General features: G+C 36.5%; 2 protein-coding genes across 2 annotated transcripts in view; one reads left to right on the top strand and one right to left on the bottom strand.

The window, feature by feature from the left end:
- The window catches only part of LOC106882280 (organic cation transporter protein), a 132,469-nt gene extending 130,862 nt beyond the window's left edge, over positions 1–1,607 (top strand). The window contains exon 11 of the mRNA XM_089351609.1: positions 569–1,607. Coding sequence (XP_089207735.1) covers positions 569–605 — 37 coding nt within the window. The 3' untranslated portion in view covers positions 606–1,607. The remainder of the gene's footprint in view (positions 1–568) is intronic.
- A 9,033-nt stretch (positions 1,608–10,640) lies between these two features.
- LOC106882279 (uncharacterized) overlaps positions 10,641–18,051 on the bottom strand; it is a 38,842-nt gene continuing 31,431 nt past the window's right edge. Inside the window, exon 3 of the mRNA XM_014932897.3 lies at positions 10,641–17,858. Coding sequence (XP_014788383.1) covers positions 17,420–17,858 — 439 coding nt within the window. The 3' untranslated portion in view covers positions 10,641–17,419. The remainder of the gene's footprint in view (positions 17,859–18,051) is intronic.

Genomic DNA, 18,051 nt, shown 5'->3' with positions numbered 1-18,051 from the left:
TGGTCGCAGTTCAAGTAGGAGCTTAAGGTGGTAAGTCAACCTGAGCACTTACTGTGGATGTCTGTTACACTACGTCATTAGACGCAGTTGTATCCGTACTCTCTCTCTCCCTCTATCTTTCTCTCCCCTCTCTCTCTCTCTCTCTTTATATATATATATATATATATATATATTGACAGAACGAAAATGGAGAAATATGGATGTATGAATAATTTATTTGTATGATATAAAGATGGTGAAGTTATTTATAAAAACAATACAAATAGATATTAAATTGTAAAGCGCCAAAAGAAATGGCAGATGCCAAAAACTTGCCATTTCTTTTAGAGCTTTGCAATTTATAATTTACTTGTATTGTTTTTATAAAAAAAACTTCAACATCTTTATATCATACAAATAAATTATTCATATGTATATATATATATATATATATATATATATATATATATATATATATATATATATATATATATATATATATATATATATATATAAAACCATTCTCTCAAACTAAAACTTACCCTGAAATACTAAGATATAAAGTACTAAACTGTTAATTCTTTTACAGATTCCGCATAAAAGCTACGAAATTACTAGAATTATAAGCAGAAATACCAAAGTATTTATGGAAACTTTCGTTGACAACGAAAGAAGTAAAACACTACACAAACAGGAAGGATATGTCTCGTGGCATATACTTATATTACGACACCAAAAATGCAGTTTTATGTCATCTGACAATGACAAGAGCAAAAGAAATTTTAACGCTCCTCGAAAATACACACTCAGAAAAGGGGGAAAAAATAGACGAAATGAAAATTAAAATTTCAAAAATCATTTAACGCGAAAATTAAAAAAGAATTATAAAACGAAAAGTATAAAACATGTACTTCATAGATGGGAAGTTCAAACTTCAGAAAACACCAGACTGCTAGAGAGCGTAACGCGAGTGACTGACATTTCCTGTTTAACGTAGTGACAGACTTACGCTTCCTGTTTAATATGGCGATCAGTGTCAGAAAGAAAGATTGTGACAGAAATTTCTGTCTGATAAGATAGAGGAGTGTCCAGCGTTGCCGAAGAAAGAAAATCATGATGACATTCGTCAGTAACTAACAAAGTATTCCTTCATAAAATAATTTCTTTTATATTCGGATTTTTTACTACTGCTAGTAGTATCGAAATCTTAGCTAATTCCTCCATAATACCCCGATCGCAATGAAATTTTTTACTAAGTCTAGCATTAAATATGTAAACATTGGATATCATATGCAAATTGAAAGAAGAAACCCAAACTGAAATAGCTCATTGAGGGCAACAGCAAAAGAGTCGAAATAATTAAAATCAAAACTCTGATATATAAACCATGTCACATCCGTTTCTTGGTGACAACACACATCTTGTTGTCATCACATCCTCATATACACAAAGTGCTTTATTGGTTACGATAATCTAGAACTATATAATTGGTTACGATAATCTAGAGCTATATAATCCCAGCTATATGTCGCTGCACTCATATAGACCTTGCAGTTGCTAATCTTTAGGTTCATTGGTTCTTAGCTGTTAGGGCGTTTTTTTTATTAAAATTATATCCAGACAGTGTTTATGCGTGTATTTGTTTCTATGAATGCATCCACACACACACACACACACACACACACACACACACACATAAATTCATATTATATGTGCGTATGTATATATATGTATGTATATACACACACATACAAATCACATATACACACACATAAATTCATATTATATGTGTGTATGTGTGTATGTGTATATATGTATGCATACAGACACATACAAATTACACACACACACACACACACACACACACACATACACTGGGAGATTGTTGTTTAGTTATACACCGTCGCCATATCGCGGTTCACCAATCACAGTTAACCTATCGCGGTTCACCAATCACGGTTAACCTATCGCGGTTCACCAATCACGGTTAACCTATCGCGGTTTATCATTTAAGCATACGTCGATTCCTCTGTGGTGTTGTTTTGCATTTATAATAAGTCCTGGGGTCGATTTGCTCGACTAAAGGCGGTGCTACAGCATGGCCGTAGTCAAATGACTGAAACAAGTAAAAGAGTAAAAGAGTAATGTTTTGAGAGAACGTGAAATAATTCTTTTTTTGGAAGAGCACACAAATATCGGATTGGAAATCATTCTGGGTCAAAAGAGCCAAAGACTGCTATCATTTATAACATTATGTGAAATTCGAGATTCCAAAACTGAATTATTTCTAGTTTGCTAGTAAGAATGAAGTTTCGAAAACAGTAAGAAATTTTCGAATGAATTCTTTGAGAAGTCTCTGTATCACCATTGATACCTTTACCGGACATTTTAATGCAACGCAAATCAAGATTCCTAAAACTTTCAAAGTAGATTTGTTAACCAGAAAATATTTTATAACCCGTCGTATCTTCTTTATGGGCATCGTTATACAAACCTTCAACTAATTCTTGAATGATAATCGCGTTTCTCGGCCTATTACGTAGTCTGAGCATCGATCTAAATGCTTCAGAACCGCTTTATACTAGATCTATGAAATACAATGCTCAGACAGTTAACAAAAAAAAGATGACAGAGTATTTGGGCCCAATTTTGGGCCCGCTTGAATGTCTTTTCAATACGACTGAGATTTTCTGCTATATCAGAATTTTGTAAAACATCAAGCTTTATTCAACCTAATCCGATTCAACCTAATCCGATTCAACCTAATCCGTTTCCCATTCCGTCTTGCACTATTATCTTTGCTTCGATTTTATAGCATCTTTTCCTGTCATCATGGAGGTGTCAGTCGTTGAATCCAATAATCAATCTGCATCAAATAACACAAGAGATTCCGCGTAAAGTAGCGACATTCTACGTCGGTTAATAGTGATGGACGACTTATTACTTTGGGTTGAAGAATAGAAATATGAAAAAGAAAGCAATAGAGGAGCGATGTTGAAGGATGGATGTTGTATTATGTAGGAGAAAGTATTATAGGATTAAAGTTAGCTGCAAATCCCGTGTGAGCCGAATTGATGCAGACGAGGGGAAAGGAGCGGGTTGCGTGTCGAGATGAAAACGAAGTCAAATTTGTGCATACACAAACAAGATAGGTGAAGAAGAGGGCGGGTAGGCGTCGACAGGAATGTTAAAAGAAATTTAAAATGGGAAGGAAAAGGGAGTGGGTACGTGTTGGCAAGAATGTTGAGGATAATAACAAATAAAAATGGAATATAGCAGAAAAAATTTTTAAAAAACATTTAAAGATTTCAACTGATAGGTTGTAAGTAGCAAAAATGTACAAAGTCCTGAGGCAAAATATTGACAAGATCGGACAGACATATTAAAGCATATAAAATATTTCTAAACCAGGTATTTTTATACATAAAAATGCATATTGTAGGTTTACTTTTAAATCGTTAAAACTTGGCCAACTTTCCGTTACGGTGGAATTACATACTGTATACCGAAATGAGTAGCTATATTTAACAATTTCTGTAAGTGTGCACACACACACACGCATATAACATGCGTTTGTGTGCGTATGTGCGCGCGTGCCAGGTTCCTGAGCCATCTCTTGAGGCAGTGGTGGAAGCTGAGGGCGGCTACTTTGAGTAAACAGTTATTTCCCACTCATAAATTAGTTGATGTTTTTTTTATATTTTTTGAAAATATTTTTATTCTTGAATCGGATATTGTGTCTTCTTTTCCTTTTATGCAAACTGCAAAATTTAGTCCGAACACCCAGTGTCTCCCCGGGGCACGGCCTTCATTGATCTTATATGTGTCAGGGGAACGGTAGCTGACAGTAAATTTTTGACCCGTTAGGAATGATTTGATGGCGGAAAACTTATATCAGATATACCATAACTGGTCAGATTATGAAGCAATCCTTTGTGCAGTGCAATCTCCTATGAAGCAATCCCCTACGCTAAATGTGCCAAATGTTTTGGAAGTGTCTACGGTAATAAGATGAGCATGATAGCTGGTATCCAGTGCCTTACATACCCTGTGTGCGGTGACAGTGAGCATATCAACAATTGACCTGGAAGACTAAAAACTACCATACTAGTTGACCCTAAGGAGGATATCTCGCTCGTTCGTTGGCTAACTGGCCTAAACTGGGGCAGAGAAGAACGAGCATCGAGTTCTTGAAAACTGTACAAACTATAAACTTCTTTGTGCGAGGGAAACTTTTCTTGGGACAAAGATATAACAAGTTTGTTGGGATTGGGAATATCTCAGGGGATAGGCTAGTCTTTAACATAATGAACCAGATTTAATCTGAACCAGCTACTTTTGAAAAATCATTCAGAGGTTTGGAACCCCACCTGGCTGATAACCAAATATTAGAAATAAATCAGTTGGTGCAAGTGGGGAAAGTTCAGCAGAAAAGGTTCGAGTCATCCAACGTAGAATTTAATGTAAAGTCCTTAGTAAACAGCCTGGCCTTGTTTGAGGACGATTATATTATTTCAGGTCTATTTATGGTTATAAGAATAGGAGATAGGCCACGGTTAAGTGTTATATTAGTTCGTAATCAGTATTCGTTTGAATAGACTTAATAGAGCCAGCCTTAAGTGATTTCTTTGGCTTGTAATATCTCGTCACCAGCTTCGAGTGCTTAGTTTAAATGTTTTCGTTATCTAGTATTTTTATTAATGACGCTATCACAGAGAGTGCTGTTATTCAAAGATTAGAGAGATAGACACCTCGTACTCTCATAATAATGATCCCAGTTTGAGGTTTCTTTGACGCCGACCGTGAAGAATGATGACAGCTATTATTTTTAGTGCTGCTAGTTCCATGAAATCTTCCCCAATAACAAACTTGATGGGCTTACTGGCTTATCTGCCGACGACCCGGCCATGGAACAATCTGATCTGTTGCATGTTTCCACTAGCAAACGGTCAAATACCCTATTTGTCCGAAGACAGTTGTTTTCGAGAGAAAATCTATGCAAGGGAGAAATTTCCAAGAGGAATTACTGTATTGATAAATGTGTTTCTAAAATATGCAAAAGGATATTTAAGACGCGGATATATCGGTCAACGCAGGAGTCTGATGTTGTTCTTCATAATGATGTTTCTAGTTCTTCATATATTAAGTGCAATCTTTATCTGAGCGCTACGTGCAAGGACTTCTAATCTTGTTTATTTATCATTTATGGTTTGCCCCACTTATCTGAGCTGCTGCTTTGCCTCTAGATTTTCACCTGACACTGAAATATCTTTTGTAATAACACTGTTGGTATTTCCGGTGAAGGCGCGTGGCTTAGTGGTTAGAGCATTCGGCTCGCGATCGTAAGGTCGTGAGTTCAATTCCCGGCGATGCGTTGTGTCCTTGAGTAACACACTTTATTTTCACGTTGCTCCAGTCCACTCAGCTGGCAAAAATGAGCTGTAACTGTATTTCAAAGGGCCGGCCTTGTCACACTTTGTGTCACGCTGAATATCTCCGAGAACTACGTTAAGGGTACACATGTCTGTTGAGTGCTCAGCCACTTGCACGTTAATTTCACGAGCAAGCTGTTCCGTTGATCGTATCAGCTGGAACGCTCGTCGTCGTAACCGACGGAGTGCTCCTTTGGTATTTCCGTACTTTTTGGTTATCTCACCCCCATTAGAAAATTGGGTCATCTCCCCAAGTTTTATGAGAAATGTCCGTACTTTTTGTTATCCCCCTCATTTTAAAAAATTGTTTAACCCTCAATAAAACAAACAAAAAAAAAAAAACGAAAAGGAAAAGATGAAACATCTTATTGAATTTGATAATATTTTTTATAACAAATCATACAAAACGGAACAGATTAATAAACATGAACACGGAAAACATTTTTATAACAAATCATATGAAATAAAAACATTAAACATCTTATTGAATGTCTATTGATTGAATCAAAAGTATCTAACTCTTTTAATCCAATCTCTTGTCGCCACATAAACTCAATTCCAGTTTTTTAATGGCAATTTTTTTAATGGGGCCAGATAACCAAAAAGTACCGGTATTTCTTATAAGGTTGTTGTTGTTGTCTTTTTCTTTTTTTTCTGTATCGATTTCTATCCCAAACTTGATGGTGGCTCAAGGAAGATGCCTGAAGAAGTTGACAAATTTATCCTTCATTGCTGTTAGTCCAGCAATATCGTCAGCAAATCTTGAGTCTGGGCACTTCTTTCTTTCGATACCAACTAAGTGGATATAACTGCGGAATTTGTTTCTGTTGACTCTGGCTAACGGGTCTGCCAGCGTTCGTTGGCTATATTTACAAATGAAGGGAGACCACTCTAATTTCTCGTTTTATAGAAAACAAAAACCTTAATATAAGCATAAAAACGGAAAATTAAAACTAATATATTTTCAACGAGGGTTTGCTATCGTGATATCTATATTGTTTCTGTTTAAGATCTTGATAAGCTATTAACGAAAAGTAGTCCCTCTAACCTTTCACTCTTTTAAATTAATTCGACGTAAGATACTTTTTGACGAGAAAATTGAAAGATTATATAAATGCAAAGAAAATTTAATTAAATTAATAGAATGTATTTGGATCACATGTCAGGCATAGCTAGGCAGAAAATTAATACTTTCGTGCTAACAACTGCGTAAATGCTTAATTAAAAACATTAACACCATTCCAATCGAAGTAACATGAGATATGTGTGTGTGTGTGTGTGTGTGTGTGTGTGTGTGTGTGTGTGTGTGTGTGTGTGCGTGCGCGTACGCTCGCGAGCTTGTGTGTGCGCGCGTGCATGAGCATCTCACGAGTGTTTACAACGACAGTGTGTGTGAGAGAGAGAGAGAGAGAGAGAGACAGACAGACAGACAGACACAGAGAGAGAGACAGAGAGAGAGACAGAGAGAGAGAGACAGAGAGACAGAGACAGAGAGACAGAGAGAGACAGAGACAGAGACAGAGAGACAGAGACAGAGAGAAAGAGACAGAGAGAGAGAGACAGAGAGAGAGAGACAGAGAGAGAGAGACAAAGAGAGAGAGACAGAGAGAGAGAGAGAGACCGAGACCATCCACTGGGCTCATGCAAGGCACCTATAACATCCTCAAGACATCATCAAGTGGAATTTAACTTGGAGGAAATTTGTCTGCGAGAAGTGAAATAAGTAGTAAAAGAGCAAGATCTAATTTGGTAAATGGTCCAAGCGGCGTCCCATACAGGATCTGAAGAACCGTCCAAAGCTGTTCCGTCGGGTCTGAAAGGCCCTGGAGAGAATTCGGAATGGAGGAAAGGTTGTCTAATTATGGAAATGTACCAAAGGGTTATATTAGAAATCCTTGGTTGCCTTGAACACACGAGTGTGGTGATCCGGCTCATTAGGGAAGCATGACAGAAAAGAATGGGGTTGGCTAGTTGTGCTGTGGCTAGACATGGCCAATGCCAGCAGCTCGATGCCACATAAGCCGCTTGACGTTGCACTGGAGAGGCACCATAACTGGCACCAACTAGAAATAAGCATAATCACTGGATGCATTATGTCAGTTACAGAAAAACCAGTGAGAAGTCGCGGAAGGTTTTCAACTTTACGAGGCTTCTCATTGGTCTGGACACGAAGACACATTGGTCTGAAGGATACGTTGGTCTGAAGGACACTTCATCATGGTGACACCTGGAAAGCTGGTTGATAGCCGCATACAAATCTGGCTTACCGGGTAGATTCAAGGCTTGGGATACCCCCAAACACACTCTGGTCTTTGCTTGTCAATGAAGTCCACGTGGCAATAGTCGAGGGCTTAGAACGCATGGGGAGAAACAACCTTTGCAGATCTGGGTTTGCTGCGCAGTTTGAGTTGTGTCGCGTTGTACTGAAGCGCCAACAAACTCGAGTTCCCATTCAGATCTGTAAAGGAGAGATTTGTGGCATCGCGGCTACGAGAACTCCTGCAATACACCGATTTCAGGGACGCTAAAGTGTTTGGTACAGTGATTGCAATGAAAACATGCAGTAAGTAGAAGACAGCCAAGATGATCCAGCATGTAGAGGAGCAACTGAAACTCAGGAGTTTCTTTGAAAGTTCAACAACGACCAATTATAACGTGACTAGCAGGAAAGAGAGGAAGAAACTAGCGATGAGCTGGCAGAAACGTTAGCAACACCGGGCGAAGTGCTTAGCGGTCTGTTTATCTTGAAATGGGATCACGATGTGGCGCACATATGGTTGTGATGTATGTGCCTGGTGTACCCTTATTGGGTTTCGTATATTTGTACCCCAGTGTCACTTCGATGGCATGCACTGCTCTCTCACTCAATAATCAACATCATCATCACCATCATCTGGTAAGTATTAGATAGTTGAATAGAACAGACAGCATGGTATTGTAGGTTGCAGGCAACAAGGCCCCCTATGCATGCAAGGCTCCAAGAGTTACAACAAAATCTGAGATTTAAAAAAAAAATCCTTTCTACTATTTGGGGGTAGGGTCTTGATGTTTCACTAATTCTTAATTTATTGACACCAAAAAGATAATAATAATACATTCTGTATTGGCCACAAGGGCAGTGAGGGTTTCCGTAGACAAATGTAAACAATAACAACAATAAAACTAATAAGAAAAAGTAATTGTTGAAATGCAAAAGGTTCCCAGTGTCTCATTTAATAAGATTGCTTGACCAACTAGAAATACCAGCTACATTTCTCTCAAATCACACTACCCAGTCTTCAATGCAGTTGTCATACATCTACAAGCTAATGAAGAGTGTTTACATATTTATTTAAATGCTAGAAATGGTCGTCAAATCTCTGATATAACACCACTATGTTTTTAAAAAGGAATAAGATTGGATAATGTAGCTCACTTACAAGCAAATCTGGGTACTTTTTGGTTATCTGATCCCCATTAAAAAATTGCCATTAAAAAATTGGGTTACCTCCCCACTAAAAAATTGAGTTTATGTGGCGACGATGGGATTAAAAGAGTTCTCAGCTGCATGGTTTCGGCTTCGGTCCTCCTGCAGGACAACTTGGGCTAGTTTCTTCTACTGGCTGTGTGGCAAAAAAGCTTGTTTTCCATCCACATGGTTCCAGGTTCAGTCCCATTGCGTGGCACCTTGGGAAAGTGTCTTCCACTATAGCCTCAGCCCGACCAAAGCCTCCTGAGTGGATTTGGTACACGGAAATTGAAAGAAGTCCATCGTATATGTGTGTGTTTGTCTCCCCACCATCGCTTGACAACCGATGCTGGTGTGGTTACGTGCCCGTAACTTAGCGGTTCGGCAAAAGACACCAACACAATAAATACTACGCTTACAAATAATAAGTCCTGGGGTCGATTTGTTTGAGTAAAGGCGGTGCTCCAGCATGGCTGCAGTGAAATGACTGCAACAAGTAAAAGAATTAAAGAATATAGCCCCAGGCCAGCCAAAGCCCGTCGTATATACGTATATATTTGTGTTTTCTTATCATGAACATTTTGTACCAAAACATTTTGTGATTGACGTTGCATATATAGAATTTTCAGAAAATACGTCAATCTTCGCAATAAGGTAGACAACTCTCGAATTTCCGACATTCAGGTTTGTGATGAGTCATTTCCCTTTAATTAGCACGCTTGTAATGTTCCCATACTGGTTTGATATTATTTCACTTCAGTTTCACCGCTGATGTCTCAGAGAAAGTTATCAATGCCATCACCTTATGTTTATTATCATTTACAGAACCATTTGTGAGAGCAGTCAAGTTTATTTCAGATATTCTCATTCTAAAAATCATCTCTAGCTAATCGTTGAGAGGACGTTGGTGTTGCCTTGGCAGAGGTTTGCACTCTCTGAGTACTCATGTTGATTATTATTATTACTATTATTATTATTATTCATATACAAATTTTTTATGTTGGTGCATAATTATTGCGGCTTTTTTCAACAAATTTTATTCAATAAAAACAATAACAGCATGTAACAAAAACATGTTTAAATGATTATTCCGGAGCATATTCACCATCTACTTCAATTACTGCTTCCCATTTGCTTGGCAGACGGTCAGACCATCATTTAAAGATGTTTTTGTTAAATATTGTTATTGTTTTTACTGAATAAAATTTGTTGAAAAAAGCTGCAATAATTATGCACCAACCAGGATATTGTTGGAATGGAGTTTTTTTTCTTCTAATTTTGAAATATATATTATTTACATTTAGAATTTAAAACATTTTATGTAGTTGTCAGTTATTCTTTTGCTTGTTTTGGTCGTTGACTGGCCATGCTGGAGCAAGACATTGAAGGTTTTTCATGATTAAATCCTTTCAACACTTATTTTATCGATCTCTTCTTGTTGAAGCACAAGAGCCATCATGGGGAGACGAAAAATAAGCAAAAACCAACACAGAATATCAAACAGTGAGGTGTACATACACATAAACACACACATGCACACGGAAGCACACTCATGCACACACACAAGCATATGCCCGCGCTCACACAAGCGTGTGCACAGACAAACATTAACATTCACATGCACACGTGCAAGCACGCACGTGTAGACCAACTTTCTGCACAGTTTTTCCATCCGTCAACTTCACTCACAAAGCATTGATCAGCCAAAGAATTTAGAGGACACGTCGTCCCCAACATGCCATGCAGTGGGACTGAACCCATAAAAACAAAACACAAAAACATTTTCCAAGTTTTTTTTTTTAAAGTTTTCAACTTTTTATTTTATTTTAAAAATGTCCACTTTTTCCTTTTTTTTATAATTTTTATTTTTTTTTTTAAGTTAGTTTTTTTTTTATTTCATTTCCAAATTATTGTTTTATATAAAAAAAGAACTGATATAAAAAGAGAAGAAAATATATAGGAAAATAAAAAGTTGATGGGAGACTTAATGAGACTGACAAAGACATAGTGATATGTTAGAGATTAATGAGAATTAATTAAACACACAGACACACAGTATAATTAATAATTGCATTATGTAAAAAAAAATTAAATCCCTAAAATAAATATAATTAGAATTTCAAATATTTCTATTGATAATAATTTTTAATCTGGCCACAAAGGCACACAATGGAAAGGAACAATGTCTTATTATAATTCCATCCACATCTGAGATGCTTTAGAAGAATATATCGACTCATTCTGGTATTTATTTCTTCACCACAGCAGGAATGAAAGGCAAAAACCGACACAAACAGGATTTCAACTCAGTAAAATTGGGGATGTAACTAAACACCACAAGGTATTCTGTCCGTCACCAATTCTAATTTTCACTGCCCTTTACAATAAAGGTTGCTAACTTAGGCATAAGAATACTAATTTGGGGGACAAGTTATAGTCAAATACATTGAGGGCCCAGGAGGACTAAAGGCAAAGTTGACTACAGTGAGATCTGATCTCAGAATGTAAAGAGTCTGAAGAAATTTTGCAAAGCACTTTTCAAAGATTGTGACAATTCTGTCACTCACCGTCCAATAATAATAATAATGATTTCAAATTTTGCCACAAGGGCAGCAGTTTGGAGGGAGGGGTTGAGTCAGTTACGTCAACCTCAGTGGTTCACTGGTACTTAATTTATTGACCCTAAAAGGATGAAAAGGTAAAGGTGACCTCGGTAGAATTTGAACTCAAAACACAGCAATGAGCAAAATACTGCTAAGCATTTCATCCAAAGTGCTAATAGTTTTGCCAGCTTGCAGAATAATAATAATAATAATAATAATAATAATCCTTTCTATTATAGGCACAAGGCCTCAAATTGGCGGGGGTGAGGGGACTAATCGATTACATCGACCCCAGTGTTTCACTGGTACTTAATTTATCACCCTCAAAAGGATAATAATAATCCTTTCTATTATAGGCAGAAGGCCTGAAATTTGGGGGTGGGGGATAATTGATTACATCAACCCCCAGTACTTAACTGGTATGTAGTTTATAGACCCCCAAAAGGATGAAAGGCAAAGTCGACCGCAGCGCAATTTGAACTCAGAACGTAGCGACAGACAAAATGCTGCTCAGCATTTCAGCCAGCATGCTAACGATTCTGCCAGCTCACCACCGCCTTAATAATAATAATAATAATAATAATAATAATAATAATAATGATGATGATGATGATAAAGCAGAGAATGATCAAGTGAAATTCTCATGGGATATGCCAATATACACAGATAAAAAGCTACAATATAACTGATCAGATATCACTTTCCCACTGAGGGAGTCCAAAGAGTGGACCATCATTGACACGGGTATACCTGCAGACGAGAATACAGTGAAGACAGAGGGCCAGAAAGTGGAGAAATACCAAGACCTCGGATTGGAAGTGAAGCAAATCCAAAGAGCCTCAGAAGTGAGAGTGGTGCTGATTCTTATCAGTGAAGAGAGCAATATTCTGGCAACAGAAGCTGCAAATACCAAACTTTTTAGTAAGGATTCAGATGGCAGCAGCACATGGAACGGCTCATGTGGTGAGGCGAGGGTTGGCGTCTCTAAGATGTGATAGATAACTCAGAAGCTAGGTGAATAAATGAATAATAATAACAATAATAATAATAATAATAATAATAATAATAATAATAATAATAATAATAATAATGGAACTTTCTACTGAAGGCACAAGGCCTGAAATTTGGTGGGAGGGGACTAGTCGATTACATCGACCCCCAGTGATTCGGTGGTACTTAATTTATGAACCCGCATTAGGATGAAAGGCAAAGTCGACCTCGGCGGAATTTGAATTCAAAACGTAAAGACAGACAAAATGTTGCTAAGCATTTTCCCCCAGAGTGCTAATAATAATAATAATAATAATAATACAATAATGTAGGTGATGGTCATGATGATGATGATAGTGAAAACTGGCCAAATGTGAAAGAATAAGAGAAAAGTGTAAAAAATGTTTCATATGTTAAGCAAGTCCTCCACCCATCACCATCACATTGTATTCTCTATGTTTGACATAATTATTGATAGGAGAAATTTAGAGAGACAAGAGGAAGGGCAGGAGACAGGTATATCTGTCATCTGAGGCATTCCCGAAGTTAACTTCTTGTAAGAAGAGTTTGTGGTGGTGGTGGTGGTGGTGGAATAGCTGTTGATGTGTTCACACCCGTCCAGTGAGTCATTTAATGGGAGGTAACTTCTTGAAATGTTTACACACGCACGTACGTACACACACACATATATATATATATATACACACATATTTATCTACTATATATATATATATATATATATATATATATATATATATATATATATATACACACACACACATATACATACATACGTCTATATATATGTATATATGTATGTATGTATGTATGTATGTATGTATGTATGTATGTATGTATGTATTTGTACACAGGCATACCAGAAACATTACACAACTATTTACACATGCATACTATACCCACACAAATACATTTATAAAATAATATATATATTTATTTAAATTCCAGTTCATGATATATCATATACATACATTAATATTAATATATACATACACACACACACACACATACACATTCATTCTACACATATACACATACCTATATATATAGGTATAGATAGATAGATAGATAGGTATATATATAGATAGATATAGATATATATATATGTATGTATGTATGTATGTATGCATGTATGTATGCATAATAATTCTACAGATGTATAAAGGCATGTTCACATGAGAGATGAAGGACAGATAACTCAGTAAAAAAAACAAAAATGTGTTATTCCTTCCATTTCAAAGGGCACTTCATTTGAGAATTGACAACGAAGACGTTTACAACATAACATCACGCAGAAGAACACAATGATGATGACGATGATGATGATGACGACGATGATGATGATGAAGATGATGACGATGATGATGTTGACGGCAATGGTGGCGTAAAATACATTTAAAAGACGAACGCACCTCCCTCAAAATAACAGGAATGAAACTCACAACAGCATCGTTAACGTTCTTATAATTACCATAATAACCATTTATGGCATTTGCACAAAGGCCACAGAGAGAAATAGTTTCGTTGAGTTCATTTCCCAGTACATATATACATATATATATATATATATATATATATATATATATATACATGTATACATATATATACATATATATATGTGTATATATATATAAACGATATCTATGATGTTTACAACAATTTCTAACATAGCCACACAGGGCCACAAAATCTATTGTGGAGCAACAGTCGGTTCTATTGACCCCAATACATCACTGGTACTTATTTTATAAACTCCCCAAAAAAATTAAAGGCAAGGTGACTGTGGAGATATTACATCGCCAGACGTAAAGAAATGACAATAAATACTGAATGGTATTTTATCTGCCTCTGTATCTTCTGCCTACAGAATCTTCGTTATATCAGTATTGACAAGGGTTCGTTAATTAGTTAGAAAAACAAATTGTTTAAAGGAGAGGAAGACACAAATATATATATATATATATATATATACATATATATATATATATATATATATATATATATATATATATATATATATATATAGTGAGGCATTATTGTATAGTAATGCCCTTATATAAATAAATATATATATATTTTGGGATTGAATGATGGATTTTTTCCCTTATGAGGTTTTTTTCACGCTAGCTACTTGATAAATTCTTGTAAAAGGGTTCATCCTATTATTGAATTTTTATATATATATATATATATATATATATATATATATTTCATTTTTGCATTCAATTTGAAAGATTCTTGATGTGAAATCATATGTTGAAACAAAAGTTGTGTCTGAGGTGGGTCATCACGCCAGTAACACATGCACAGGTTCAATTTCACTTCTCTATTCTTATTATTATTAACCAAAAATTAAAAAAGTGGAATTGAGCTTGTACATGTGTTATTATTGGCGTAATGATTCTCCTAAGACATAACAAAAAATATATATGTGCATGTGTGTGTGTGTGTGTGGGTATAAATGAAGTATTGTTTAACTAGCCTTTGTATGTCAGTAAGTCCTGGAGAAAAAATGGGTTACGAGGCAGAGATCTGAGGTGCTTGTCAGTAACTAATTAAGCCCTATTGACTTCAGTGTGAGGAATTTGGGCAATGATGTGGTGATGTTAATGCTGTTTCTGAAGCCAGTAGTGAAAACATAAAGTGAAATGTAAACAACAAAAGGGGTGGGTGGGAGTCGGGTAACAAACCAACTCCATCAACACAACATCTCTGGATCGCAGAGCTTGCCATCTGCTTATCACACTTGTCATCCTAGTTATACACACACCTATACGGGTATATGTAAATATATTTATACGCACAGAAACAGATGTATATACAGAAACATATAGATGGAGATAGAAAAATATAAACAAACAACAAATATATATGTGTATATATATATATATATATATATATATATATATATATATATATATAAATATATACATACACATGTACATATATATGCAGATATGTGTGTGTGTGTGTGTGTGTGTATGAATATGTATACATGTATGTATGTATGTGTACATATATATGTATGTATATATGTATGTATGTATGTATGTATATGTATGTATACATATATATATACATGTATATATACACATACATATACACGTATATATACACATACATATACATGTATATATACATACATATATATATATATATACACACACACATGTATGCATACATAAATATATATATAGATACATATATATATTACATGTATTATATCTATATCTATATATACATATACATATACATATACATGCATATATATATATATATATATATATATATACACACACATATACACACACAGTTTGTATGTCTACAATGAATCTAATTCACACAAATAATCCTTATTTGCATATATAGTTCAGAGCAATTTTAATAAGTGTCATTAGGTTCAGATTCATCGCATAGGCTGTGTGGTTGAGGAAGTTGTAATAGTGACCATGCTGGTAGTGGTAGTAGTAGTAGTAGTAGTAGTAGTAGTAGTAGTAGTAGTAGTAGTAGTGGTGGTGGTGGTGGTGGTGGTGGTGGTGTTGTTAGTGGCAGTGGTGGTGATGGTGGTGGTAGTAGTAGTAGTGGTACTGGTTGTCGTGGTAATAACATAGGCTGTTTGGTTGTGGTGGCTGTAATAGCAGTAGTGTTGGTGATAGTAGTAGTGGTGGTGGTGGTGGTGGTGGTAATAACAATAGTGGTAATGGTGGGGTGGGGGTGGGGTGTTTGGGTGTGGTTAGAGCAGAGGAGTTTCTTGTATAACAAAGAGGAAGGAGAATGGTTGGGGGGGGGGGGGGGGCAAAAGAAAAAAAAACCTGTGAAGGGGAGGGGGGTAACCGTTCAGATGTGGTTTATTCAATGTCTCAAGGGACCGGCAGAGACCTGCTTGACTTGTTTCAAGTTAAAAGAAAAATCTTGAGGACAACGTGAGCAGGGGAAGGAAAAGGAAGGAAGACGGATGTTGGACAGGTGACCTGGTCATTGCACCAATGAGATTTTCAGGTTTCAGGGGTTTGACTGTGTGTGATTGTGAAATGTGGGGGGGGGGGGGGGGGGGTGAGAATTTTAAGCTTTTGTTTTAAAAGTTTTCGTTTTGTAGATTCTAAAAAAAACAACAAAGTAACAGCAACAGCAGCAGTAGCAGCAGCAGTAGCAGCAGCAGCAGCAGACTCAAACTGAAGAAGTTCCTGGATCATGTTGTTATTGTTTAACCCTAGGTCATCCCAGAGCTAACAGCCTTATGATCAAAAATATTCTGGCTGTGACCGTGTTGTCTTTTATTCAGGACTGCATTATCTAGTGTGTCCTCTATGTTTTTGTAAAACAGCAGAATATGACTTGAGGAAGATAGTTGTTATTTCTAGCAAGTTAAATACCCACCCACTGGGCACCTCAGTGAATTCAGGACAATGTGAGAAGTGAAGATTATATGAATGTTCCTTATTAATTTCTAATGTACAGGTATCTCTTCCGTCACACTCTGTAAACGGCATCATTCAGACAGGTAGAAATGCACTGATTTGTGTAAACCAGAAATGTCCAGTTAATTTACTTTCGAATCTGGCCATTATTCGTTATTCTCAAGAGATGTAGCGAGTTGGTATAAGGAAGTCCATTGGAAAGAAATTAGGGTCATTCATTCGGAAAATGCTGTGAACCATGAATCTATTGGAAACAAAACAGATGTAATATTGTTTCTGTATGCAATAGAAAACTCATCATACACAAAGTGTGTAATATGTATGGAGACCCACAACAATTGGAGCAGAATTGAGTGTAAGAAGTAAGGAGGGAAAAGGTCATAGTGGGTGGTGGTGTGGTAGTGGTGGTGGTGGTGGAGGTGATGGTGGTGTTAGTGGTGGAAAAAGTAATGGTGATGGTTGGTTGTGTTAGTAGTGGTGGCTGCAGTGATGCACGGGGGGAAGAAGATCATTGCCTCTACAGGCTGTTACTCAGGAAATAAACTTGGCGACCAGTGAACCATCGCACATCTGCAGCAGACGTTGGAATCGGTCCTTGAAAGTAGTAATGTTCTGTGCTGTAGAAAGTGGCATGGACCTTGCCACGGTAACGCCAGCATCTAAATCATACATTGAGTTTGTGTCGACGTAAGATTGATTCTGGTTTGGCTGGTAAGCATAGTTGCGGTCAGTGATGGGGCCAGGGTTGTGTGGGTGGTATTGTAATGAATGCGACTGGTCAGAGTTCTTTTCAGGCCCAAATACAGCCTCATTAATTCGCTCTTTGGCTCCGCATGTTAAAGAAATGCCCGGTGGACTGTTAGTCAGCTTGTAGGAGTTGATTTCGGCAAGAAGTTGCTTGAAATGGTTGGACATTTCTTCATTAAACAGCTGTCCATGTTTAATGTGTCGGTTGAAAAGCAGTAAAGCACTGTGAAGAGAAAGAAATGAAAGACATTAAATTATCATTCCAGAAGAAAAACCGATTAAATGTAGAGAAAAGAGAGAGAGAGAGAGAGAGAGAGAGAGAGAGAGGTTGTTGTTACATAATTACATATGATACTTTCTACAAAACTGCCTAAAAGCACTAAAGCTGTATATATATATATATATATATATATGTA

The sequence above is a fragment of the Octopus bimaculoides genome, chromosome 4 (assembly GCF_046866305.1).
Source record: "Octopus bimaculoides isolate indiv1 chromosome 4, ASM4686630v1, whole genome shotgun sequence".
NCBI classification, from domain to species: domain Eukaryota; kingdom Metazoa; phylum Mollusca; class Cephalopoda; order Octopoda; family Octopodidae; genus Octopus; species Octopus bimaculoides.
The sequence above is the reverse complement of the archived record's forward strand: the minus strand, read 5'-3'. Positions and strand labels throughout refer to the sequence as shown.